The sequence below is a fragment of the Mesoplodon densirostris genome, chromosome 3 (genome assembly GCF_025265405.1).
Source record: "Mesoplodon densirostris isolate mMesDen1 chromosome 3, mMesDen1 primary haplotype, whole genome shotgun sequence".
In the NCBI taxonomy this organism is placed as follows: domain Eukaryota; kingdom Metazoa; phylum Chordata; class Mammalia; order Artiodactyla; family Ziphiidae; genus Mesoplodon; species Mesoplodon densirostris.
This window is the reverse complement of record NC_082663.1, coordinates 67789929-67817503: the sequence shown is the minus strand read 5'-3', so window position 1 is coordinate 67817503 and position 27575 is coordinate 67789929. Positions and strand designations below refer to the sequence as shown.

The 27575-nt window shown below is 37.7% G+C and overlaps 1 protein-coding gene across 5 annotated transcripts in view; it reads right to left on the bottom strand.

Annotated features, from left to right (window-relative positions):
• XRCC4 (X-ray repair cross complementing 4) overlaps positions 1-27575 on the bottom strand; it is a 391068-nt gene that overhangs the window by 323435 nt on the left and 40058 nt on the right. Inside the window, exon 3 of one of the 5 annotated variants that reach the window (XM_060093116.1) lies at positions 12909-13304. The exons of the other annotated variants lie outside the window; for them this stretch is intronic. Within the exon in view, the coding sequence (XP_059949099.1) occupies positions 12933-13304 (372 nt within the window). The 3' untranslated portion in view covers positions 12909-12932. Of the gene's footprint in view, positions 1-12908; positions 13305-27575 lie in introns of those variants that run through there. 5 annotated transcript variants of the gene reach the window in all.

Here is a 27575-nt window from a genome sequence, read left to right as displayed (position 1 = left end):
GAAGGCACAGGAAAGTGAACAAAAGCAGGCTGAATTTGGAAAAAAGGAAACTGCACTGAGTAAGATTCTCATTTTTATGGCCTGAGTTAGGACCCCAATCCCTGCCATGAAGAGCAGTTAAAATTTAATAGAAAACAGTAGTCTTACTCTCCTATAGAATTGAAAGACAGAATCCAGGGAAACCACAGCAAGAAAGTAAGGGGAAGAATTCTGTAGAGAACCAGAGAAGGGAAGCTCTAAATTCTATGGATAGGGCCTCCCTGGTGGCGCAAGTGGTTGAGAGTCCGCCTGCCGATGCAGGGGATACGGGTTCGTGCCCCGGTCTGGGAGGATCCCATATGCCGCGGAGCGGCTGGGCCCGTGAGCCATGGCCGCTGAGCCTGCGCGTCCGGAGCCTGCGCGTCCGGAGCCTGTGCTCCGCAACGGGGGAGGCCACAACAGTGAGAGGCCCGCATACCGCAAAAAAAATAAATAAATAAATAAAAATAAATTCTATGGATAAACTGTTCAAGTCTCTTGCTAATCCTCAAAACAAGTATGTAAGACAAAGATTCCAAGCAGCCTTCCTAAGGTTAAAAGAACTGACCTGAAATTTCAGCTAACACCCACCACATGGGAAACAGAATTTGAAGTTGGAGTACAGCCAAGTTAAATGACTTAAAAAACAAACAGGCAAAAATAAAATTCAATATTCTTCAAATGAGTCTAACAGAATCCACTTTCTACAATGTATCATTCACAATGTCCAGGACAAAATCTGAAAGTTCTCAACAAATGAAGAAACAAAAACATATTAAAAATAGAATACATACAATCAATGAAGATTGACATGAGTTTATCCAGATGTTGCAATTAGCAGACAAGGGTTTTGTTTTGTTTTGTTTTGTTTTGTTTTTGCGGTACACGGGCCTCTCACTGTTGTGGCCTCTCCCGTTGAGGAGCACAGGCTCCGGACGCGCAGGCTCAGGGGCCATGGCTCACAGGCCCAACCGCTCCACGGCATGTGGGATCCTCCCGGACCAGGGCATGAACCCGCGTCCCCTGCATCGGCAGGCGGACTGTCAACCACTGTGCCACCAGCAAAGCCCCAGACAAGGGTTTTAAGTCAGCCAATATAACTATGATCAAGGATTTAAAGTAAAATATGATGATAATAAATGAAAAAGTAGAGAATCTTAGCAGAAAAATAAAAGTTATAAAGAAGAACCTAAAGGAAATATTACAAATAAAAAATATTAAATTCAAAAACTACTGGATTGAATTGAAAAATGAGACAATGTACTTGAAGAAAGATCAATATAGATGATTGAATCTGAAGAACAGAGAGAAAAAGGATTTTTTAAATAAATAGAGGCTCAGGACCCTTTAACTGAAGTCTCAGAAGGAAAGAAGAAGGAGAATGACAGTAAATAAAACTTTTTTGAGAAATAATGGCCCAGAATTTCTCAATTTTAGTGAAAGATATAAACTTACAGATTCAAGAAACTCAGGAACCCCTGTGAAGTAATTTTAAACTCCACTCCTAGGCATATCATGGTCAAATTGTTTAAAACCAACTATAAAGAGAAACTATTAAAAGCAGCCAGGAAAAAAACACATTATAAACAGGAGAACAATAATTCAAATGAATGCTAAATTCTCATCAGAAACAACAGGTTGAAAAACAGAAAATTAACACACTGAAATTTCTAAAACAACAACAAAAGTCTATCTAGAATTCTTTGCCCAACAAAAAGATCTTCCAAAATTGAAGGCAAAATAAAGGCAACTGCAGATAAAATAAAACTAAGAGAACTCATTGCCAGCAAACCTACACTACAAAAAATGCTAGAGCAACATCTTTAGGCTAAAAGGAAATGATACCAGATAAGAATACAGATCAGCAGGAAGGAATAAGGAGCAAAAAGAAATGGTAAATAGCAATCCCACAGTATAAAGTTAAAATTTTTGCTTTTAGCAGTCATATTTTTTTTAATTAAGAGGAAAAGTTAATCAACTTGAGTGAACTTGTAATATTAACTTATATTGAATATCTTTAAAATTAAGTAACAGCTATTCCCCCCCAAAAATTAAGTAACAGCTGTTTTACATTACATTTCTATATTTTCATTTAATTTAAATGTTCAACAGACTTTACTATACCTAAGTATAATAGTAAATTTAAAAAAAAAAACTAATAAAAGTGATTCTCCAAAAATCAAAACAGCACTGGAATAGGTAAACCATTTAATCTCTGAATCACCTTAACAAATAATCATACCTATTCCACAGGGTTATAAGGAGGCTGTAAAATGACATGAAAAAAAGTTGTCACTTTTCATCAAAAAGTATTCTGTCACTGATAACTATTTGAATCTCTATATTTAAGTGGTATGAAGTGTAAAAGATCACATAATATAAATGAAGTTGTATCAAAAGTAATGTATCCCAAATAGACAAGCAAACCTATTGAAAAAAATGTATGTTAAACAGGATTTGTAAAAATTATTTGAACAAGTAATTTATCTGAAGGAGATTTTAATAATGTCTAACATTTAGCACTTAGAAATAAAAATAAAATCACAGCTGGGATCTCTAAATAACAATTTTGAAACAACATACAAAGGAAATGGGCATCTCAGGGATGTCATCTACCCAGTTGCCATGTACAGAATGAGCTATTTTACCAGTGTAATCAAAATTAATGATAATTTCTTTAAAAATAAGGAAGCTTACCCTGACAAAACTTCAAAGATCCTTACAAACTTGGCAACATAAGCTCAGTATATACTGGCTGCATGTGGATGTGCAATTTGTCTTGCCATGACTCTTTTCACTTACTGCTGCTCCTTTAGCCAAGGCCCTCCCAACTTTACACCTGGAATATAGTGAATGCCTTAGAACTTTAATAAATCAATTCAATAAAAATTTGAGCACATTAACTACATCCAAAATTAAGAGATATTATATAGAGCATGGTAATTAGCCCACACGCTTTTGAAGTCACTAACTCTGCCACTCACTAGCTATTTGGCTCCGAATTAAGTAATACACAACTGAATGTTAGTTTCCTCATCCATAATAGTGAGAATAAACAGGACCTATTTCATAAAATCATCAGGGTTGCATGTGGCATAATGTATGGCATACAGAGGTCATTCTCATTATTAAGCACAGTAAAATAATGAAATATGACAATTACAATGTCCCAGACCTTATGCAGCTATAAATTGAACTCAACTCAGTGTAAATCGAATTACGAAATAATTCGATGACCTATAGGAATAACAAGAAAGGTGACACCAGTTTTGAAAAAAAAAAGAAGGTAAGTGAAAACTTCTTGAAGAATAAGGCATTTCCACATACCCACAAAAATATGCACTTTTCATAAGATAGTATATGTAAGAGGTATTTAGAGAATAACAAGGGCCTTACAGAGGTGATCAAAATATCTGATTCATTTCTGTCACAAAGAGATTGAAATAGCATTATTTTTTCAGCACAAGGCTATTTATATATTTATCTGTTTCAGATTAATATTTTGGGAAGTTTAACTCCAAAGAAGCACACTGACTGAATAAATCTCACTGCAACACTTTAAAAGAATACCCACACAAAGGGCTAATGCCTCTAACACAGAAAGACCTCTTAACATTTCAAGTACAAAGGACCAAAATCCAACAGAAAAAAATGTAAAATACATGAACAGACCATATATAAAAAAAAGATACAAAAATGACCCATAAACATATAAAAAGGTGTTCGAATTCATTCAAAATTAGAGAAATGCAAATTAACACTGAGGTACCACTTTGTACCTATCAGACTGGAAAAAATTAAAAAGTATAGCAGTATGTTCTGCTAGTGAGGCTCTGGGGAACCAGACAATTTCATATGTTGCTGATGGTAATACAACCTGGTCCAACTCTTCTGGAGGGGAATTTGGCAATATCTAAGAAAACAATATATGCACTTATTTTTTAGCAATCACACATCTGGGAATTTACCCTGAAGATAAACCCCCAACAATGCAAAAATACATAGATAATTCACTGCAGCACTCTCTGAATTGCAGAATACTGGAAACAACTTAGATGCTCATACATATGAGAGAAGTTGAAAATTTTATATTACCACACAATGGAATATGAAGTGCCTGTAAAGATGAAAGAGGAAAATCTTTATGAATTGACATGGAGTGATTTCCAGGAAACGTTGTTATGTGAAAAAATAAAAAATTCAAAAAAAAAGTGTTTACAGCATACTACACTTAATATAAGAAAGAATAAAATGTGAAAAAATATACATGCTCATTTATACAAAAGAAATACGGGACATATAAACCAGAAACTAATGAGCTTGGTTACCTAGAGGAGCTGCTGGGAACTTAATGGAAAAAGTATTGGAATGGGAAGAGGGTAGTAGGGATGAGGGAGAAGTGGCCCTTTTCTGAATATACCTTTGTATATAGCTGATTCTTGGCAATTGTTCACATCCCAAAAACTAAATAAATAATATCAATCAGAATGTGAGTTGAACCCAAAATGGAATAGGAACACTGAAAGGATGGGAAGGAACAAAACTAATTTAAGACATTTTGGAAAATCGTATTTTAAATGTACATTGTAAGGATAAAGACAAAAAGAACTATATACAAATAGTGCACTATATTTAGAAAATTTGTTTTTCACTGTGATATAAGTAAACAACTCTGAAACTACTTTACATTTACACTAGGACTGAGTAAATAAGTAAACATATTGTGGATAATGAAAGCCAGACTTTTCACTGCCAGAGGAAGTGGCAAATAAGCAAGAGGGGAAGGCTAGCATAAACTCTGTGACACTGGGTTGAACTAAAGGCTTTTAACATATATACAAATGGAGAAATGCAGATGTGTGCACATATATTTATAAGTTTACACATGTATTTGCTAGCTCTGCTAGTCCACTGAGAGGACCCAGAAGCAATGGCACCGCAGTAGCAAGAAGCCCAGCTAGTATCCAGATGTTGATTATAAAATGTAATCTTAAATAAAAGGAACTATTGCTCTTTGGATAAATGGTTGATTCCAGGGCTGAGTCAGGAAAGACAAGATGAGCCTGGTACATCTTGCAGTGCCAGAAAGTCAGGAAGGGCTCAAGGTAATGGAGACATATCTCAAAGACCTGAAAGTTGACGAAGTTCCCAATGGCAAAATCGAGGACAATTTGAGCAACAAATAATGAGAGTAATTTAACCCACAGAATAAAATAAATGTACTCATAAGATTATACACTCATATAAATAAATAATTGAATAAATAAATGGAAGAGAAGAAACAGCTTTTCCTTACAGGAGAATTCCAATTAATGAAGAATTCCAATTAATGAAGTAAAGGAATGATGAAACTAGAAAATCATAATTAGATATATCAGACTAATAACTGTTGGAGACAAAAATCATCAATGCATGTTAAAATTAGTGGGTAAAATTATGATGAAAAATAGGATATTTGTATATTCTCAAAATTACCTAAACACAAGATACTTATTAACAACAAAAGGAAAAAATAGCAAGTTTTCAGTGGAAAGAAACCTGGCAGACACTCCCTTAATCAAGTATTCAAAGTTAATATCACTAGTAATAATGCAGATAGATAACATGTACCTCATAATATGTTGCATTGAGAAGGATAGAACATCATTTCATTGATATTCTTGTAGAAATCCATAAATTCAACCTAACCATGAAAAAACATCAGACAAAATAACCAGCCAGTGTTCTTCAAAGGTAGGAAAACCAAGACTGAAGAACTTTCACAGACTAAAAGATAATGGAGACCATCAAATGCAATGTGAGACACTTGTATTCTGGACCAGGAAAAAAACTTTAGTGAGCATAATGAACTGAAATGTTTGTTTCTCCCCAAAATTCATACATTGAGGCCCTAACCCCTTTTAATGTGATGGTATTTGGAGGTGGGGCATTTGGGAGGTAATTTGGTTTAGATGAATTCACAAGGGCAGGGTCCCCTGATAGGATTAGTAACTTTATAAGAAGAGGAAGACATATATACTCTAATATGTATAAAATAGATAACTAATAAGAACCTGCTATATAAAAAAATTAAATTAAATTAAATTTAAAAAAAAAAAAAGAAGAGGAAGAGATTAGAGCTAGCTCTCTGTCCACCACGTAAGAATACAGCAAGAAGGCAGCCGACTGCAAGCCAGGAGGCAGGTTCTTCCCAAGAACTGAACTGGATGGTTCCTTGATCTTGGACTTCCCATCCTACAGAACTGTAAGAAATAAATTTCTGCTGTGTAAGCCACCAGTCTATGGTATTTTGTTATGGAAGCCAGGGCAGACTAAGAGTGGTAAAAATGGGAAAATTCAAATAAGATCTGTAGATTACTGTGTCAATGTTAATGTCTTGATTGTTAATAACTGTACCATGATTATGCAAAATGTGAATATTAGGGAATATAGAGTAAAAGATAGGCAGGAATTCTCCTTAGTATTTTTTTTTTTATTTTACAAATTTAATCAGTTATACATATACATATGTTCCCATATCCCCTCCCTTTTGCGTCTCCCTCCCACCCTCCCTATCCCACCCCTCCAGGCGGTCACAAAGAACCGAGCTGATCTCCCTGTGCTATGCGGCTGCTTCCCACTAGCTATCTACCTTACATTTGGTAGTGTATATATGTCCATGACGCTCTTTCACTTTGTCACAGCTTACCCTTCCCCCTCCCCATATCCTCAAGTCCATGCTCTAGTAGGTCTGTGTCTTTATTCCTGTCTTACCCCTATGTTCTTGATGACATTTTTTTCTTAAATTCCATATATATGTGTCAGCATACAGTATTTGTCTTTCTCTTTCTGACTTACTTCACTCTGTATGACAGACTCTACGTCCATCCACCTCATTACAAATAGCTCAATTTCATTTCTTTTTATGGCTGAGTAATATTCCATTGTATATATGGGCCACATCTTCTTTATCCATTCATCCGATGATGGACACTTAGGTTGTTTCCATCTCCGGGCTATTGTAAATAGGGCTGCTATGAACATTTTGATACATGTCTCTTTTTGAATTATGGTTTTCTCAGGGTATATGCCCAGTAGTGGGATTGCTGGGTCATATGGTAGTTCTATTTGTAGTTTTTTAAGGAACCTCCATACCGTTCTCCATAGTGGCTGTACCAATTCACATTCCCACCAGCAGTGCAAGAGTGTTCCCTTTTTTCCACACCCTCTCCAGCATTTATTGTTTCTAGATTTTTTGATGATGGCCATTCTGACTGGTGTGAGATGATATCTCATTGTAGTTTTGATTTGCATTTCTCTAATGAGTAAAGATGTTGAGCATCCTTTCATGTGTTTGTTGGCTGTCTGTATATCTTCTGTGGAGAAATGTCTATTTAGGTCTTCTGCCCATTTTTGGATTGGGTTGTTTGTTTTTTTGCTATTGAGCTGCATGAGCTGCTTATAAATTTTGGAGATTAATCCTTTGTCAGTTGCTTCATTTGCAAATATTTTCTCCCATTCTGAGGGTTGTCTTTTGGTCTTGTTTATGGTTTCCTTTGCTGTGCAAAAGCTTTGAAGTTTCATTAGGTCCCATGTGTTTATTTTTGTCTTTATTTCCATTTCTCTAGGAGGTGGGTCAAAAAGGATCTTGCTGTGATTTATGTCATAGAGTGTTCTGCCTATGTTTTCCTCTAGGAGTTTGATAGTGTCTGGCCTTACATTTAGGTCTTTAATCCATTTTGAGCTAATTTTTGTGTATGGTGTTAGGGAGTGATCTAATCTCATACTTTAACATGTCCCTGTCCAGTTTTCCCAGCACCACTTATTGAAGAGACTGTCCTTTCTCCACTGTACATTCCTGCCTCCTTTATCAAAGATAAGGTAACCATATGTCCGTGGGTTTATCTCTGGGCTTTCTATCCTGTTCCATTGATCTATCTTTCTGTTTTTGTGCCAGTACCATACTGTCTTGATTACTGTAGCTTTGTAGTATAGTCTGAAGTCAGGGAGCCTGATTCCTCCAGCTCCGTTTTTCGTTCTCAAGATTGCTTTGGCTATTCGGGGTCTTTTGTGTTTCCATACAAATTGTGAAATTTTTTGTTCTAGTTCTGTGAAAAATGCCATTGGTAGTTTGATAGGTATTGCATTGAATCTGTAGATTGCTTTGGGTAGTAGAGTCATTTTCACAATGTTGATTCTTCCAATCCAAGAACATGGTACATCTCTCCATCTATTTGTATCATCTTTAATTTCTTTCATCAGTGTCTTATAATTTTCTGCATACAGGTCTTTTGTCTCCTTAGGTAGGTTTATTCCTAGATATTTTATTCTTTTTGTTGCAATGGTAAATGGGAGTGTTTCCTTGATTTCACTTTCAGATTTTTCATCATTAGTATATAGGAATGCCAGAGATTTCTGTGCATTAATTTTGTATCCTGCTACTTTACCAAATTCATTGATTAGCTCTAGTAGTTTTCTGGTAGCATCTTTAGGATTCTCTATGTATAGTATCATGTCATCTGCAAACAGTGACAGCTTTACTTCTTCTTTTCCCATTTGGATTCCTTTTATTTCCTTTTCTTCTCTGATTGCTGTGGCTAAAACTTCCAAAACTATGTTGAATAAGAGTGGTGAGAGTGGGCAACCTTGTCTTGTTCCTAATCTTAGTGGAAATGGTTTCAGTTTTTCACCATTGAGGACGATGCTGGCTGTGGGTTTGTCATATATGGCCTTTATTATGTTGAGGAAAGTTCCCTCTATGCCTACTTTCTGCAGGGTTTTTATCATAAATGGGTGTTGAATTTTGTCAAAAGCTTTCTCTGCATCTATTGAGATGATCATATGGTTTTTCTCCTTCAGTTTGTTAATATGGTGTATCACATTGATTGATTTGCGTATATTGAAGAATCCTTGCATTCCTGGAATAAACCCCACTTGATCATGGTGTATGATCCTTTTAATGTGCTGTTGGATTCTGTTTGCTAGTATTTTGTTGAGGATTTTTGCATCTATGTTCATCAGTGATATTGGCCTGTAGTTTTCTTTCTTTGTGACATCCTTGTCTGGTTTTGGTATCAAGGTGAATGAGTTTGGGAGTGTTCCTCCCTCTGCTATATTTTGGAAGAGTTTGAGAAGGATAGGTGTTAGCTCTTCTCTAAATGCTTGATAGAATTCGCCTGTGAAGCCATCTGGTCCTGGGCTTTTGTTTGATGGAAGATTTTTAATCACAGTTTCAATTTCAGTGCTTGTGATTGGTCTGTTCATATTTTCTATTTCTTCTTGATTCAGTCTCGGCAGGTTGTGCATTTCTAAGAATTTGTCCATTTCTTCCAGGTTGTCCATTTTATTGGCATAGAGTTGCTTATAGTAATCTCTCATGATCTTTTGTATTTCTTTTTTTTTTTTTTTCTTTTTGCGGTATGTGGGCCTCTCACTGTTGTGGCCTCTCCCGTTGCGGAGCACAGGCTCCGGACGCGCAGGCCCAGCGGCCATAGCTCACGGGCCCAGCCGCTCCGCGGCATATGGGATCCTCCCAGACCGGGGCACGAACCCGTATCCCCTGCATCGGCAGGCGGACTCTTAACCACTTGCGCCACCAGGGAGGCCCCGATCTTTTGTATTTCTGCAGTGTCAGTTGTTACTTCTCCTTTTTCATTTCTAATTCTATTGATTTGAGTCTTCTCCCTTTTTTTCTTGATGAGTCTGGCTAATGGTTTATCAATTTTGTTTATCTTCTCAAAGAACCAGCTTTTAGTTTTATTGATCTCTGCTATCGTTTCCTTCATTTCTTTTTCATTTATTTCTGATCTGATTTTTATGATTTCTTTCCTTCTGCTAACTTTGGGATGTTTTTGTTCTTCTTTCTCTAATTGCTTTAGGTGCAAGGTTAGGTTGTTTATTCGAGATATTTCCTGTTTCTTAAGGTGGGATTGTATTGCCATAAACTTCCCTCTTAGAACTGCTTTTGCTGCATCCCATAGGTTTTGGGTCGTCGTGTCTCCATTGTCATTTGTTTCTAGGTATTTTTTAATTTCCTCTTTGATTTCTTCAGTGATCACTTCGTTATTAAGTAATGTATTGTTTAGCCTCCATGTGTTTGTATGTTTTACAGCTCCTTTCCTGTAATTGATATCTAGTCTCATAGCACTGTGGTCGGAAAAGATACTTGATACAATTTCAATTTTCTTAAATTTACCAAGGCTTGATTTGTGACCCAAGATATGATCTATCCTGGAGAATGTTCCATGAGCACTTGAGAAAAATGTGTATTCTGTTGTTTTTGGATGGAATGTCCTATAAATATCAATTAAGTCCATCTTGTTTAATGTATCATTTAAAGCTTGTGTTTCCTTATTTATTTTCATTTTGGATGACCTGTCCATTGGTGAAACTGGGGTGTTAAAGTCCCCTACTATGATTGTGTTACTGTCGATTTCTCCTTTTATGGCTGTTAATATTTGCCTTATGTATTGAGGTGCTCCTATGTTTGGTGCATAAATATTTACAATTGTTATATCTTCTTCTTGGATTGATCCCTTGATCATTATGTAGTGTCCTTCTTTGTCTCTTCTAGTAGTCTTTATTTTAAAGTCTATTTTGTCTGATATGAGAATTGCTACTCCAGCTTTCTTTTGGTTTCCATTTGCATGGAATATCTTTTTCCATCCCCTTACTTTCAGTCTGTATGTGTCTCTAGGTCTGAAGTGGGTCTCTTGTAGACAGCATACATATGGGTCTTGTTTTTGTATCCATTCAGCCAGTCTGTGTCTTTTGGTGGGAGCATTTAGTCCATTTACATTTAAGGTAATTATTGATATGTATGTTCCTATTCCCATTTTCTTAATTGTTTTGGGTTCATTATTGTAGTTCTTTTCCTTCTGTTGTGTTTCTTGCCTAGAGAAGTTCCTTTAGCATTTGTTGTAAAGCTGGTTTGGTGGTGCTGAACTCTCTCAGCTTTTGCTTGTCTGTAAAGGTTTTAATTTCTCCATCAAATCTGAATGAGATCCTTGCTGGGTAGAGTAATCTTGGTTGCAGGTTTTTCTCCTTCATCACTTTAAGTATGTCCTGCCACTCCCTTCTGGCTTGTAGAGTTTCTGCTGAGAGATCAGCTGTTATCCTGATGGGGATTCCCTTGTGTGTTATTTGTTGTTTTTGCCTTGCTGCTTTTAATATGATTTCTTTGTGTTTAATTTTTGACAGTTTGATTAATATGTGTCTTGGTGTATTTCTCCTTGGATTTATTCTGTATGGGACTCTCTGTGCCTCCTGGACTTGATTAACTATTTCCTTTCCCATATTAGGGAAGTTTTCAACTATAATCTCTTCAAATATTTTCTCAGTCCCTTTCTTTTTCTCTTCTTCTTCTGGAACCCCTATAATTCGAATGTTGGTGCGTTTAATGTTGTCCCAGAGGTCTCTGAGACTGTCCTCTGTTCTTTTCATTCTTTTTTCTTTATTTTGCTGTGCAGCAGTTATTTCCACTATTTTATCTTCCACCTCACTTATCCGTTCTTCTGCCTCCGTTATTCTGCTATTGATCCCATCTAGAGTATTTTTTATTTCATGTATTGTGTTTTTAATCGATGCTTGATTCGTCTTTAGTTCTTCTAGGTCCTTGTTAACTGTTTCTTGCATTTTGTCTATTCTATTTCCAAGATTTTGAATCATCTTTACCATCATTATTCTGAATTCTTTTTCAGATAGACTGCCTATTACCTCTTCATTTGTTAGGTCTGGTGGGTTTTTATCTTGCTCCTTCTCCTGCTGTGTGTTTTTCTGTCTTCTCATTTTGCTTATGTTACTGTGTTTGGGGTCTCCTATTTGCAGGCTGCAGGTTCGTAGTTCCCGTTGTTTTTGGTGTCTGTCCCCAGTGGCTAAGGTTGGTTTAGTGGGTTGTGTAGGCTTCTTGGTGGAGGGGACTACTGCCTGTGTTCTGGTGGATGAGGCTGGATCTTGTCTTTCTGGTGGGCAGGTCCACGTCTGGTGGTGTGTTTTGGGGTGTTTGCGGACTTTTTATGATTTGAGGCAGCCTCTCTGCTAATGGGTGGTGTTGTGTTCCTGTCTTGCTCGTTGTTTGGCATAGGGTGTCCAGCACTGTAGCTTGCTGGTCGTTGAGTGAAGCTGGGTGCTGGTGTTGAGATGGAGATCTCTGGAAGATTTTCGCCGTTTGATATTATGTGGAGCTGGGAGATCTCTTGTGGACCAGTGTCCTGAAGTTCGCTCTCCCACCTCAGAGGCACAGCACTGACTCCTGGCTCCTCAATTTGGGATGATTTGTTGTCTATTCATGTATTCCACAGATGCAGGGTACATCAAGTTGATTGTGGAGCTTTAATCCGCTGCTTCTGAGGCTGCTGGGAGAGGTTTCCCTTTCTCTTCTTTGTTCTCACAGCTCCTGGGTCTCAGCTTTGGATTTGGCCCCGCCTCTGCGTGTAGGTCGCCGGAGGGCATCTGTTCTTCGCTCAGACAGGACAGGGTTAAAGGAGCAGCCTCTTCGGGGACTCTGGCTCACTCAGGCCGGGCGGGAGGGAGGGGCACGGAGTGCGGGGCGAGCCTGCAGCGGCAGAGGTCGGCGTGACGTTGCACCAGCCCGAGGCGCGCCGTGCGTTCTCCCAGGGAAGCCGCCCCTGGATCCCGGGACCCCGGCAGTGGCAGGCTGCACAGGCTCCCGGAAGGGCGGTGTGGACAGTGACCTGCGCTCGCACACAGGCTTCTTGGCGGCGGCAGCAGCAGCCCCAGCGTCCCACGCCCGTCTCTGGGCTCCGCGCTTTCAGCCGCGACTCGCGCCCGTCTCTGGAGCTCCTTTACGCGGCGCTCTTAATCCCCTCTCCTCGCGCACCAGGAAACCAAGAGGGAAGAAAAAGTCTCCTGCCTCTTCGGCAGCTCCAGAGTTTTCCCGGACTCCCTCCCGGCTAGCTGTGGCACATTAGCCCCCTTCAGGCTGAGTTCTCGCCGCCAGCCCCAGTCCTCTCGCTGCGCTCTGACCGAAGCCCGAGCCTCAGCTCCAGCGCCGCCCTCCCCGGCGGGGGAGCAGACAAGCCTCTCGGGGTGGTGAGTGCCGCTCGGCACCGCTCCTCTGTGCGGGAATCTCTCTGCTTTGCCCTACCCAGGTATGTGGGGAGTTTCTTGCCTTTTGGGAGGTCTGGGGTCTTCTGCCAGCGTTCAGTAGGTGTTCTATAGGAGTTGTTCCACGTGTAGCTGTAGTTCTGGTGTATCTGTGGGGAGGAAGGTGATCTCCGCGTCTTACTCTTCCGCCATCTTACCCGGAAGTCCCTCTCCTTAGTATTTTTGCCACTTTCTCTATAAGTCTAAAATTAAAGTGTTAAAAAAGATAGCTGTCAAAAGATATAAATTGATCAAGAACCATAACAAATCAGGAAAAACATCATTATAATCCACCACTATCGTTCTAGTCACATGGGCATATCTCCACTATTGGACTGGTTTTGGATCATTTGTAGCCAGAAATATCACACCCTCTCCAGAAGCTGCACAAATAAAGCAATTAATCTTTAATTGTTATAATGGTATACCTTTTTAAACAATTTTTTTTTGCATGCTTCCTGTTTTGAATAAAAATTATTTACTATGGGGCCAATTTTAATCAACGTATGTTATGTTACTATACCAGAAAATTCAACAGAGAAAACGAAGCTCTGGATCCACCAGTATACTTACATCTGATAGAGCATACAGTATAACAATAACATGTGTTTAACAAGGCTTCTCTGAGGTCAAGGGAGTTCTACGTCACTCCCAATTTTTTAATCTCCAGACACATCAAAAGTGAAATCAAGATTACAAAAATTATATCATCATATTTAAATTGATTTTATTTATAGTGTGCTTCAAATGATATAGCTTGAAATGGGATAAAATTTTAAACTGGCATAAAGAATATCTGCTAAGACAATGTGTATAAACCCATTTATAGATAATATCAGAAGTATATGCTGGAGGCCCTTCTGAATACAAGGCATCAACCTGATGGGACAGGTCACAAACCATACAATTCACAGTTAACAAAGATCTGCACACACACATCAATCTTACTGCCTACAGCCATAAACTCTGGGTGTTCTCATTATTAGCCTATATGAACTCAGTTTTTTCATCATTAAATAAAGACAAATGACTTGCTGAAACCCATATAATTAGAAATAGATACAAGACTCAAGACAAGATCTCAAGCTCTTTCCATTATGCCACATTTCCTCTCAACAAAAGGTCACTCCCAAGACATCCAGATTTGCTGGAATTTCAAACTCAGCTAAGACATGGTCACTGCCCTCAAGGATTTTACTGTATAATGGAAGAGACACCCAAGTAAATAATTAATAACAACAAATATTTATAAAGTGCCTATTATAAGCAAGAACTGTCCTAGAAAAAGTATACACACACACACACCTATACACTAATTCATTAAATCCTTACAATCACTAAGTCAGGTATTAGTATTATTTCTGAATTACAAGAGAAAAACTGAGGACAAACAACTGAATAAGCTGCCCACAGTCTCACACCTGAGATCCAAATCAGGTCATCAGGCAATGGGACAGTAGCATGTCCAGAATGGGTTACATAGGTGCAGTAGGCTATAAACTGTTTTAGTAGTGAATTTTTTTTTTATTTATTTATTTATTTTTTTTTTGGCCGTACGCGGGCCTCTCACTGCTGTGGCCTCTCCCGTTGCGGAGCACAGGCTCCGGACGCACAGGCTCAGCGGCCATGGCTCACGGGCCCAGCCGCTCCACGGCATATGGGATCCTCCCAGACCGGGGCACGAACCCGTATCCCCTGCATCGGCAGGCGGACTCTCAACCACTGCGCCACCAGGGAGGCCCCAGTAGTGAATTTTTAAAGTATAAAAGTATAGCCTTTAAAAAATGTATAATAGTTTCAAAGTCATTTGAACAGTATTTCTCTCTCTATTAACTTCCTAAATTCAATATTTTTTGAAGAGGTACATACAGCTATACTACACTGCATCTCTTCCAAACCTAACCACTGAAATATCCTACGTGGTCTAATTATTACATTAGTTATGATTTTTTATCAACATTAAAGATTTCTGTTCTGCATTCATTTTTAAAATACCTAGTTTTAATATCAACTTAATTAGCAATTATGTTCCACAAATTTTCCTGCTAATACAAAAGTATGTACCACCTTCATCATCATCATTACCATCTGATTTTACATGTTCCTCAAATATTTTAGATTCTATTAATTTTCTCAATTGGTTATTTACCTACAATTTCAGGATAGTAACAGTCAATGAAAATCTGATTCTTGACTGAATTTCATAATAAACAATTTTCTTCTAGAAATAAAAAAGCAATGCCTATCTAAGAAAACAAACAACTGAATGTAATTTGATTAAATTGATAAAGAAGACCATAGGTCTTTATAGCTTCAGAAAATCAAGTTGTCTAAGTATAACTAATTTTAATTTTTTCTATGCAATAATTTAAAACAGTATTAAGAATGTAGGTGATTGTAAAGCAATTATACTCCAATAAAGATGTTAAAAAAAAAAGAATGTAGGTGACCTAAAAATATTTTGCAAATTTAAAATTCTGAAGTGAGAATGTCAAAGGCCTAGAATCACCTTAAGTACTTTATCCTTAGTAGACTCAAATTTTAAATGATGATAACTTAATGACTTAGTTAAAGCTGGAGTGTCATGAGAATTAAAAGAAAATCCAAATTCAAAAAAAGTAACTAAATAATGAAGATTATCACAACTCGGGTGTCTTGATAATCTTCTTCCTAACCTTAGTGTCTTAAGTGCATGGCATGATGCAATGCATCATGATACCTAGAAGACCATGCCATCCTACCCAGGGGGGAAATACCATCTCAAATTTTAAAAGTTTCTGTAGGGGCAAAATAAGCAACAAATCTAAGAGACATTATCACAACATGTGATCTAACTTAAGGTACTGTAATTGACAGACAAAGCTAACATGCTACACATAATCGCAAAATTCTTCATTTTACTACCCTCTGTAGAAAGAATGGGAATCAGATAAGGGAGTTGGAAGTCTTTTATCTCAATAGGGTGTAAAATTGGACCTAAAATAAATGTTCTGGTCCTCTTTAACAGAGCTTTAAAAGGCAAGACCCTAAGGATTACACTGTTCCAACGTAACTTAAACTGTGTCCCAGAACAAAACAAAAGTTCATAGAAATACAAAAATATGCAGCACCAAGTAAGATTTACAATATTTGGCATCCAATCAAAGATTAGCAGGCATGCAACAAAAAGGGAAAATATAACACAGAAAATATGATAGGGCAGAAAAATCTATCAATACCTATGCCAAAATAATACAGGTTACCAAATTAATGGACAAGGTCATTGAAAGTGACTATAATTTTATTCCATATATTCAAGAATGTAAAAGAAACATGGTAAGAAGAGTTAGAAAAGACATTAAATAGATGTAAATCAAACTTTGATGAAAACCACAATTTCTGAGATAAAAGATACACTGAATGGAATTAACAGCATATTACACATAGCAAAAGAAACAACTAGTGAATATGAAGACAGAGCAATAGAAACTATTCAAAAATAAAAATGGGGAGAAAAAAAAGAAAGGAAGAAAGAAAAGAGGCTCAAGGAGCTATAGAACAAATTCAAGCAACATAATATACATGTATTGATATATATAATTGGAGTCTCCAAACAGGAAGGAAGGGAAACAGAAAAACTATTTGGATAATGACCAAATTTTTCCAAAACTGACTAAAAATATAAACTAACAGATCAAAGAGGCTCAATAAAGATAAAAAAACTACACTAAGGCATATCATAATCAAATTGTTCAAAGACAGTGATAAAGAGAAAAATCTTAAAAGAAGCTGGAGAAAGAAGGCACATTGCTTAGATACGAACAGTGACAACTGACTAGCCAGAAGACAATAGAGCAACATTTTTAAAGTACTGAAAGAAAAAAACTGTTAACTTAGAATTTTCTACCCAGTGAAAATATCTTTTAAAAAGAAGAGTGAAATACAGACTTTTGCAGATTCACAAAACCTGACAGAATCCATCACAAGCAGACCTTCATGAAAAGAAACATTAAACAAAGTCCTTCTGACAGAACATAAATAATATTTCATGGAAAACTGGATCTACACAGAATAATGAATTGCTCCAGAAGAGGTAAATTTGTGGGTAAATATAGAAGACTTTCAAAATATTTAAATCACTTTAAAAGACAACTCAGAATTCTGATTCTGGACAAGATGGAGATAGCTCACTACATTCTATTACTCTCACTAATTACAAACAAAAATCCTGAAAGACCTAAAGCAACTATTAAAAGATTCTTTAAGGTAGAGAAAAGAAAGCAGATTTACTAGGAACCTTGGAACTTGAGGAAAGACTGGCAGAAAGTTCCCTGGTTGGTTTTGTTTTGTTGACTTTCATATATCCAACCTGGATATTAAAGAAGCCTGCAACATGAAAACACCAGTGGGTACAAATAAACAAAAAGAAAAACTACTTCTGTCTGGCTGTGGTAAGTAGAAAAGGGTAGCCAGGAAAGGCAGAAGCCTTTTGCCTAAAACCCTTCCCCTCTCAGTTCAGGCTAAGAACCCAGAAGAAACATGCCTATCCCCATCCTGATCCCAATCCTGTACTAAAGACAGGAGGCTGTAGGTGGAGCCTAGTCTACCACCCTCACCCTGAACTCAGAAGGTGAAGTCCCTTCCTCTCTCTGCTTGGGGCTGTGGCCATGGAAATGGTGGGCAGGGACTTAACATCCAGCCATTCTCACCCTGCACTAATCAGGTGGCACTCTTCTCCCCAGTACCACAAACATACACCATGATCAAGTATATTCCAGGAATTCAAGGCAAAAGCTCAATCTTTGTAATCTACCATATTAACAGTCTAAAAAAGGAAACTCATATGACCACGACTTGATACAGAAACAAGCATTTAAGACCATTCAATATCTATCCATAATAAAACCAATCAGCAAACTAAGAATAGAAAGAAATTTCCATAATCTGATAAAGAGCATTTGAAAAATAAAACTACAGCTAACAGCATACTTAATGGTGAAAGCCTGAATGCCTTCCCCCTAAAATGGGGCATAAGGCAAGGATTTCTGTTCTCACCACTAAAATTCCACATAGTAGTTTCATGTCCTAGCCAGTGAAATAAGGCAAAGAGAGGAAATAAAAGGCATAAAGATTGGGGGGGAGAAAAGGAAATAAAACTATACCCACTGGCAGACATTATTATATAAGTAAAAGATACCAACAAAATTACACACATATAATAAAACAACAACAACAAAACACTCTAGAACAAATAAGGAAATTTAGCAAGGTTGGGGATTATAAGGTCAACACAAAAAAATAAACTATATTTATATATGAGTAATGGAATTATTGGAAACTCAAATTTAAAAAAACAAAACCATTTATAATAATTCCAGAAAGACTGAAACAACTAGAAATAAATCTAACAAAACACGTACAGGATCTGTGTGCTAATAAACACTACAAAATACTGATGAAAGATATCAAAGAAAATCTAAAAAATACTGTGCTTATGGACTAGAAGATTCAATTGTGGTTTTTTTGTAAATAGAGTAAAGCTGCTTTTAAAATGTATTTGGAAAGGCAAAGAAACTAAATTATCTAAAACAACATTGAAAAAAGAATAAAGTTAGAGGAATTACACAACCTAATTTTAAGGCTTATAATGTAGCTACAGTAATTATGACAGTGTGGTACTGGTGGAGGGATATACATATAGATTCATGAAACAGAATACAGAGTCCAGAAATAGACCCACACAAGTACAGCCAATGATTTTTAATAAAAGGGCAAAAGCAATTCAATGGAGAAAGGAGAGTCTTTTCAACTAATGGTCTTAGTTCAACTGGACATTTATATCCAAGAAAATGAACCTTAACCTAAACAAAAGTGAACTCAAAACAGATAACAGATCTAAATGTAAAACATGAAACTATAAAACTTTTTTAAAGAAAATCATGGAAAATCTTCATGACCTAGGGATAGGTAAAGTGTCCTTACACATGACACCAAAGAATAATCCATAAAAATAAAAAAAATCCACAAATTGGACCATTCATCAAAAATTAAAACTTCTGCTCTACAAAAGACCCTATTAATAAAATGAACATACCAAGGCTTCCCTGGTGGTGCAGCGGTTAAGAATCTACCTGCCAGTGCAGGGGACACGGGTTCGAGCTCTGGTCCGGGAAGATCCCACATGCCGCGGAGCAACTGGGCCCGTGCACCACAACTACTGAGCCTGCGCTCTAGAGCCCGTGAGCCACAACTACTGAAGCCTTCACGCCCTAGGGCCATGCTCTGCAACAGGAGAAGCCACCTCAGTGAGAGGCCCACGCACAGTAACGAAGACCCAATGCAGCCAAAAATGAATAAATAAATAAATTTAAAAAGAAAAAAAAAACCCTCATTTCAACCTCCTAGAAACTTCTGGTTTCTTCTGCAATTTCTCTTAAAAAAAAAAAAAGAGCATACCAATGATAGACTAGAAGATATTTGCAAATCACATATCTGATAAATAAATGCAAACAATGCAACTAAAAACATGGGTAAAATTTGAAAAGACTCTTCACCAAGAAGGTTATACAGATGTCAAATAAGCACATGAAACCAACAGCCTTAGCCATTAGGGAAATAGAAATTAAAGCCACAATAAGGTACCATACATACCATGCCTATTAGAATGGCTCAAATAAAAAATACAGACAACACTAAGTGCTGGAAAGAGTGTGGATCTTTCATACATTTCAGGTAGGAATATAAAATGGTACACCCAATTTTGAAAACAGTTTAGCAGTTTCTTTATAAAGGTAAACACATACTTATCACACAACCCAGTATTCCCAATCTTAGATATTTATCTTAAGGCGGAGATCAGCGAACTCTTTCTAAGAGGACCAAAAGTAAATATTTTAGTCATTACACACCACAGTGTCCTGTTGCAGCTATTCAACTTTGCCATTATAACACAAAAGCAGCCACAGACAATACACAAACAAATGGGCACACTTATGTCCCAGTAAAACTTTACCAAAATGGGCAGCCGATTTACAGGATATAGTTTGCCAATCTCTGCACTAGAGAAATGAGGACTTATATTCACACAGAAACCTATGCATGAATGTTTAAAGCAGCTTTGTAATAGCCCAAAAGTGGAAATAACACAAATGTTCTTAAGTCATTAATGGATGAACAAACTGATACAGTCATACAATGGACTACTCAGAAATAAATAAAAATAAATTAGTGATATTTGCAACAACTTGAATGTCTCTCAAGGGCATTACTATGCTCAGTGGGTGGAGGAAGCTAATCGCAAAAGGCTACATACTGTATGATTTCATTAATGTAATATTCTTGAAATGACAAAAGCGCAGTAATGAAGAACAGATAAGTGTTTGCTGAGGGTTACATTGGAGAGCGGGTACAACTATAAAGGGGTAGCACAAAGGACCGAAGAGGTTTCTTTGTGATAACAGAACAGTTCTGCACCCTGATTGTGGTAGTGGTTATATGAATCCATACATGTAATAAAATTCATATAACTATAAACACACAAAAATGAAACAAAAAAGCATAACAAAAAAACAGATTACTTGTAAAAAGTAGCAAAATCTGTATAAGGTTTGTAGTTTAGTTAATAATATTGTGCCAGTGTCAATTTCCTGCTCTTAATAATGTACTATGGTTATATATTGTTATCATTGGGGAACCCAGGTGCAGGGTATCCTGAACTCTATGTATTATTTTTGAAACTTTTTGTGAGTCTAAAATTATTTCAAAATAGATTTTAAAAGTTAATTGGCTGTTAAAAACACAAATTATTATACTATATTGTGGAGTTTATAACATACATATCAATAGAAGTAAAATGTATGACCAAAATAACATAAAGGCCAGGAGAGAAAAAATGGATGTATAATGTGTGTGTGTATATATAATGTATATTGCTATAAGAGTTTTAAACTATCTGTAAAACAGTATATCACTTCAAGGTAGACTGTGATAAGGTAAAGATACATGCTATAAACTCTAAAGCAAACTTTAAAATAGCATAAAAATGGGTTATAAGCCAACCAAAAAGATTAAATAGTATCATAAAAAAATACTAAAGTAGTCCAAAAAAAGACACAATAAGAGAAACAAGGAAATAAGGTGAAACAGAAAGAGACAGCAGATTTTAAAACCATCATCAATAATTACATAAACTGTAAATGCCCTAAACACCCCAATTAAAAGACACAGATGGCCAGATTGGATTAAAAAAGCAAAATCCAACTATATATTTCTTAAAAGAAACCCAATTTAAATAAAGACAAAAATAGTCAAAAGCAGAAGAATTGAAAAAGATACGCCATGCTAACTCCTATCAAAAGAAAGCTGGATAGACTTCCGGGTAAGATGGCGGAAGAGTAAGACGCGGAGATCACCTTCCTCCCCACAGATACACCAGAAATACAGCTACACGTGGAACAACTCCTACAGAACACCTACTGAACGCTGGCAGAAGACCCCAGACCTCCCAAAAGGCAAGAAACTCCCCACATACCTGGGTAGGGCAAAGCAAAGAGATTCCCGCACAGAGGAGCGGTGCCGAGCGGCACTCACCAGCCCGAGAGGCTTGTCTGCTCCCCCGCCGGGGCGGGCGGCACTGGAGCTGAGGCTCGGGCTTCGGTCAGAGCGCAGGGAGAGGACTGGGGCTGGCGGCGAGAACTCAGCCTGAAGGGGGCTAATGTGCCACAGCTAGCCGGGAGGGAGTCCGGGAAAACTCTGGAGCTGCCGAAGAGGCAGGAGACTTTTTCTTCCCTCTTGGTTTCCTGGTGCGCGAGGAGAGGGGATTAAGAGCGCCGCGTAAAGCAGCTCCAGAGACAGGCGCGAGTCGCGGCTGAAAGCGCGGAGCCCAGAGACGGGCGTGGGACGCTGGGGCTGCTGCTGCCGCCGCCAAGAAGCCTGTGTGCGAGCGCAGGTCACTGTCCACACCGCCCTTCCGGGAGCCTGTGCAGCCTGCCACTGCTGGGGTCCCGGGATCCAGGGGCGGCTTCCCTGGGAGAACGCACAGCGCGCCTCGGGCTGGTGCAACGTCACGCCGACCTCTGCCGCTGCAGGCTCGCCCCGCACTCCGTGCCCCTCCCTCCCGCCCGGCCTGAGTGAGCCAGAGTCCCCGAAGAGGCTGCTCCTTTAACCCTGTCCTGTCTGAGCGAAGAACAGACGCCCTCCGGCGACCTACACGCAGAGGCGGGGCCAAATCCAAAGCTGAGACCCAGGAGCTGTGAGAACAAAGAAGAGAAAGGGAAACCTCTCCCAGCAGCCTCAGAAGCAGCGGATTAAAGCTCCACAATCAACTTCATGTACCCTGCATCTGTGGAATACATGAATAGACAACAAATCATCCCAAATTGAGGAGCCAGGAGTCAGTGCTGTGCCTCTGAGGTGGGAGAGCCAACTTCAGGACACTGGTCCACAAGAGACCTCCCAGCTACACATAATATCAAACGGCGAAAATCTTCCAGAGATCTCCATCTCAACACCAGCACCCAGCTTCACTCAACGACCAGCAAGCTACAGTGCTGGACACCCTATGCCAAACAACTAGCAAGACAGGAACACAACGCCACCCATTAGCTGAGAGGCTGCCTCAAATCATAAAAAGTCCGCAAACACCCCAAAACACACCACCAGACGTGGACCTGCCCACCAGAAAGACAAGATCCAGCCTCATCCACCAGAACACAGGCAGTAGTCCCCTCCACCAAGAAGCCTACACAACCCACTAAACCAACCTTAGCCACTGGGGACAGACACCAAAAACAACGGGAACTACGAACCTGCAGCCTGCAAAAAGGAGACCCCAAACACAGTAACATAAGCAAAATGAGAAAACAGAAAAACACACAGCAGGAGAAGGAGCAAGATAAAAACCCACCAGACCTAACAAATGAAGAGGTAATAGGCAGTCTATCTGAAAAAGAATTCAGAATAATGATGGTAAAGATGATCCAAAATCTTGGAAATAGAATAGACAAAATGCAAGAAACAGTTAACAAGGACCTAGAAGAACTAAAGACGAATCAAGCATCGATTAAAAACACAATAAATGAAATAAAAAATACTCTAGATGGGATCAATAGCAGAATAACTGAGGCAGAAGAACGGATAAGTGAGGTGGAAGATAAAATAGTGGAAATAACTGCTGCACAGCAAAATAAAGAAAAAAGAATGAAAAGAACAGAGGACAGTCTCAGAGACCTCTGGGACAACATTAAACGCACCAACATTCGAATTATAGGGGTTCCAGAAGAAGAAGAGAAAAAGAAAGGGACTGAGAAAATATTTGAAGAGATTATAGTTGAAAACTTCCCTAATATGGGAAAGGAAATAGTTAATCAAGTCCAGGAGGCACAGAGAGTCCCATACAGAATAAATCCAAGGAGAAATACACCAAGACACATATTAATCAAACTGTCAAAAATTAAACACAAAGAAATCATATTAAAAGCAGCAAGGCAAAAACAACAAATAACACACAAGGGAATCCCCATCAGGATAACAGCTGATCTCTCAGCAGAAACTCTACAAGCCAGAAGGGAGTGGCAGGACATACTTAAAGTGATGAAGGAGAAAAACCTGCAACCAAGATTACTCTACCCAGCAAGGATCTCATTCAGATTTGATGGAGAAATTAAAACCTTTACAGACAAGCAAAAGCTGAGAGAGTTCAGCACCACCAAACCAGCTTTACAACAAATGCTAAAGGAACTTCTCTAGGCAAGAAACACAACAGAAGGAAAAGAACTACAATAACGAACCCAAAACAATTAAGAAAATGGGAATAGGAACATACATATCAATAATTACCTTAAATGTAAATGGACTAAATGCTCCCACCAAAAGACACAGACTGGCTGAATGGATACAAAAACAAGACCCATATATATGCTGTCTACAAGAGACCCACTTCAGACCTAGAGACACATACAGACTGAAAGTAAGGGGATGGAAAAAGATATTCCATGCAAATGGAAACCAAAAGAAAGCTGGAGTAGCAATTCTCATATCAGACAAAATAGACTTTAAAATAAAGACTACTAGAAGAGATAAAGAAGGACACTACATAATGATCAAGGGATCAATCCAAGAAGAAGATATAACAATTGTAAATATTTATGCACCAAACATAGGAGCACCTCAATACATAAGGGAAATATTAACAGCCATAAAAGGAGAAATCGACAGTAACACAATCATAGTAGGGGACTTTAACACCCCACTTTCACCAATGGACAGGTCATCCAAAATGAAAATAAATAAGGAAACACAAGCTTTAAATGATACATTAAACAAGATGGACTTAATTGATATTTATAGGACATTGCATCCAAAAACAAATAGCTCTGGAAATAGTGATATAATTATAATTTACAGAAATCATTATATAAATATCCTGCCTCTATGGTTTTCCTTAGGACTGGGTATTTGGAAAGAGATGGAAAGGATTTTTTATTTTGCAATATTTTCCAAAAGAGCTTTCAGGTTACATTTAATTTTTATAACTATTATTTTCTTACTGAAAATTTATTGCAATTGCTCTGGGCTAACAGATTATTGGTTCACACTGTTTTCAGTATTTTCTGGATAATTTATTTGAGAGTGGATGGTACTGACTGCTCGTTCCATGGGACAAACATGATTCCAGGCAAGTTTTCAGTCAAAAAAAGTCAGGTGAATTATGAAAAGATAAAGCTTGCTTACCCAGTTTTAATGAAATTTTAAAATCATACACATGAAATCATCAGTGAGCTGAGGACAGTTTTATGTCTTTGAGCTTCAACAGGTTCTATGATTTTGAGGCAGCTTTAATTCTTGTGCCTCAAAAACACAAAAAAATTGAGTCCTCTAAAACATGTTTTAAAAGGGAATTCTGCTGGATAGCATGGAAATGCCCTAAATGATATGGTTGCCTACAACTAGTATTTCACACCAGCAAGTCAATGGAGAAAAAGAAAATTTGTGTTAAGAAATAATCTAGGTCACTTGTGTTTGTGATGACTCATCTGCTATTCCTGGCACAACTTGCTTCCAAAAATCTTGAGAAAATCATGATTACCAAAAAGACAAGAGCATAAGACTATTGTGGAAATATTGTTTAATTTTATCATCAAGAATGTCAGTAACTGGCTCTGGAATATACTGTCATAGTAACTTTATATCACATTCTTTCCTTAGTTGTTTAAATTTTTAAGCAATTAAATTGAGTAAAGAATAAAAATAATGTAAAGCAAAAAAAAAAAAAAAAAAAAAAAAAGAAAGCTGGAAGTGGATTTTAGATCAAAGAATTTTAAGTGTTAGAGGGTCATTTCATAATGATAAGGGGTCAAATCATCACGAGGACAAGACAAACCTTAATGTTTTGCACTTTATAACAAAGATTCAAAAATACATGAAGCAAGACCTGATTGTGCTTCAAGGAGAATAAACCAATCCATAATTACAGTTACAGATTTGAATACATTCTCTGTCATTGGTGCAACAAGTAGATAGAAAATAAGCAAAAATATAGAAAACTTAAACAAGCTCAACTGACTTGATCTGACATTTATAGAACAATCCACCAAACAACAGCAGAATAAACATTTCTTTCAAGTGTTCAAAGACCACTGAACAAGAGAGACTATATCTGGAGCCTCAGTATAAGTCCAAATAAATTTAAAAGTTTAGTGGCTGCCTGGAGCCTGGAGAGTAAGCAGAGTGAGGAAGAAAGGGGCTAATTGGGGATTGACCTCAAAGAGGCACAAAGGAACTGTCTAGAGTAATGAAAACTTTGAATTTTACATAGGTACATTTTATTGTATGTACACTACACCTAAACAACAACAACAATAATTTTACTTGATTTTGACAGAGACCTGGATTCTACCCTACCTGACTTACTACCTGTGCTTTCCTTAGGAACTTGCTTATGCTTTTAGCAACTGTTTCCTCACATACAGAGAGTGACGATGCCAACGCCACATGATGAAGCGAGAGTACATGTGAACTGAAAAGGAGATTAACTGAAAAATAATAAGCAAATATTAATATTAATACTCACAAGTTCTCAGAGCATAGTTTTTACATGCTACTTCCTACTTCTGTTTTTGCTCTAAGTTGTTTATTTTCTGAAAAATCCTGGAATAACTGAAAAAATTAAAATATAATGACTGAGGTGTTTCTTATAAAAGAAGAAAACACTTTAAATCAAAGCAGAGCAATATGAAAAAAGAAAAGGAAAATGAGTTCTCAAATACAAAACTGTATAACTAAAAATTAATTTTTTTAAGTAATAATTCTAAAGTCTTTTCCATGACTTAGCTACAAAACATATACTTTGATCAGGACTTCTGCACCACTTACATTACTGATTTAGTTCCCACATTCCAAAAGGTCAGGAATTATAAAGCGTTTAATACAAAAATGGCAGACGTATGTATACAAATACTTTTATCATGGAAATAAAGAATACTACAATTTCTTTTTGAGGCATTCAAGCAACACATTTGCAACCCATACTCCCACAAACCTGAAAATCATTACTATTTTTGACAAACTCTTTGGCAGAGTACCATAACAAAAGCTCCAATTCTGATACTTCATCTGGAAATACCCATTTGATTTCAAAGTCCCCCAAACCACAGGGACACATGGCAATAATATAGGATTTTAGACTGCTGTTTTTATTTTTTATTTTTTTATTTTTTTCTTTCTTTTTGTGGTATGCGGGCCTCTTACTGTTGTGGCCTCTCCCGTTGCGGAGCACAGGCTCCGGACGCGCAGGCCCAGCGGCCATGGCTCACGGGCCCAGCCGCTCCGCGGCATATGGGATCCTCCCAGACCGGGGCACGAACCCGTATCCCCTGCATCGGCAGGCGGACTCTTAACCACTGCGCCACCAGGGAGGCCCCTAGACTGCTGTTTTTAAAAACAACTTTGACTGCTTTGGGCTAACTTATTTTACTTCATTTTTCTATATCTGAGAAATGTAAGTTAAATAAATGTAGGGAGGTTGATTGAAATTTTTTAACTTCCACTTAAAAAAAGTTATGATATATAGTAAGATACAAACTAACCTATATCTTACTATATGTTGCAACATTTTTTAAACAACTGAAACAATTATCTATAATGAAAATTCTAGAGAAAGACCCTTGTAACAATAAAAGTAAACCCTTCTAAATGATTGAATGACACTTCAATCTCTCCTAAACTGTAACATGCAGAGATTGCTCCTTGTCCCTCAATATCCACCTTCCCATTTTTACACAGTAATGAAAATTTCTGGGCATAGGACACAGCTGAAGATCACACTTCACAGATTCCCTTGCAGCTAGGTGAAGCCATGTGACAGTTCTGGACAATGGGATGCAAGCAAAAGTAATGCATGCAATTTTACAGTGATGGTCAAAGAAAATGCATGTGTGCTTTATTTTCTCTTTAACTCAGTCTTGTTGCCTGAAAGGTGAGCATAACAGTAACACTGA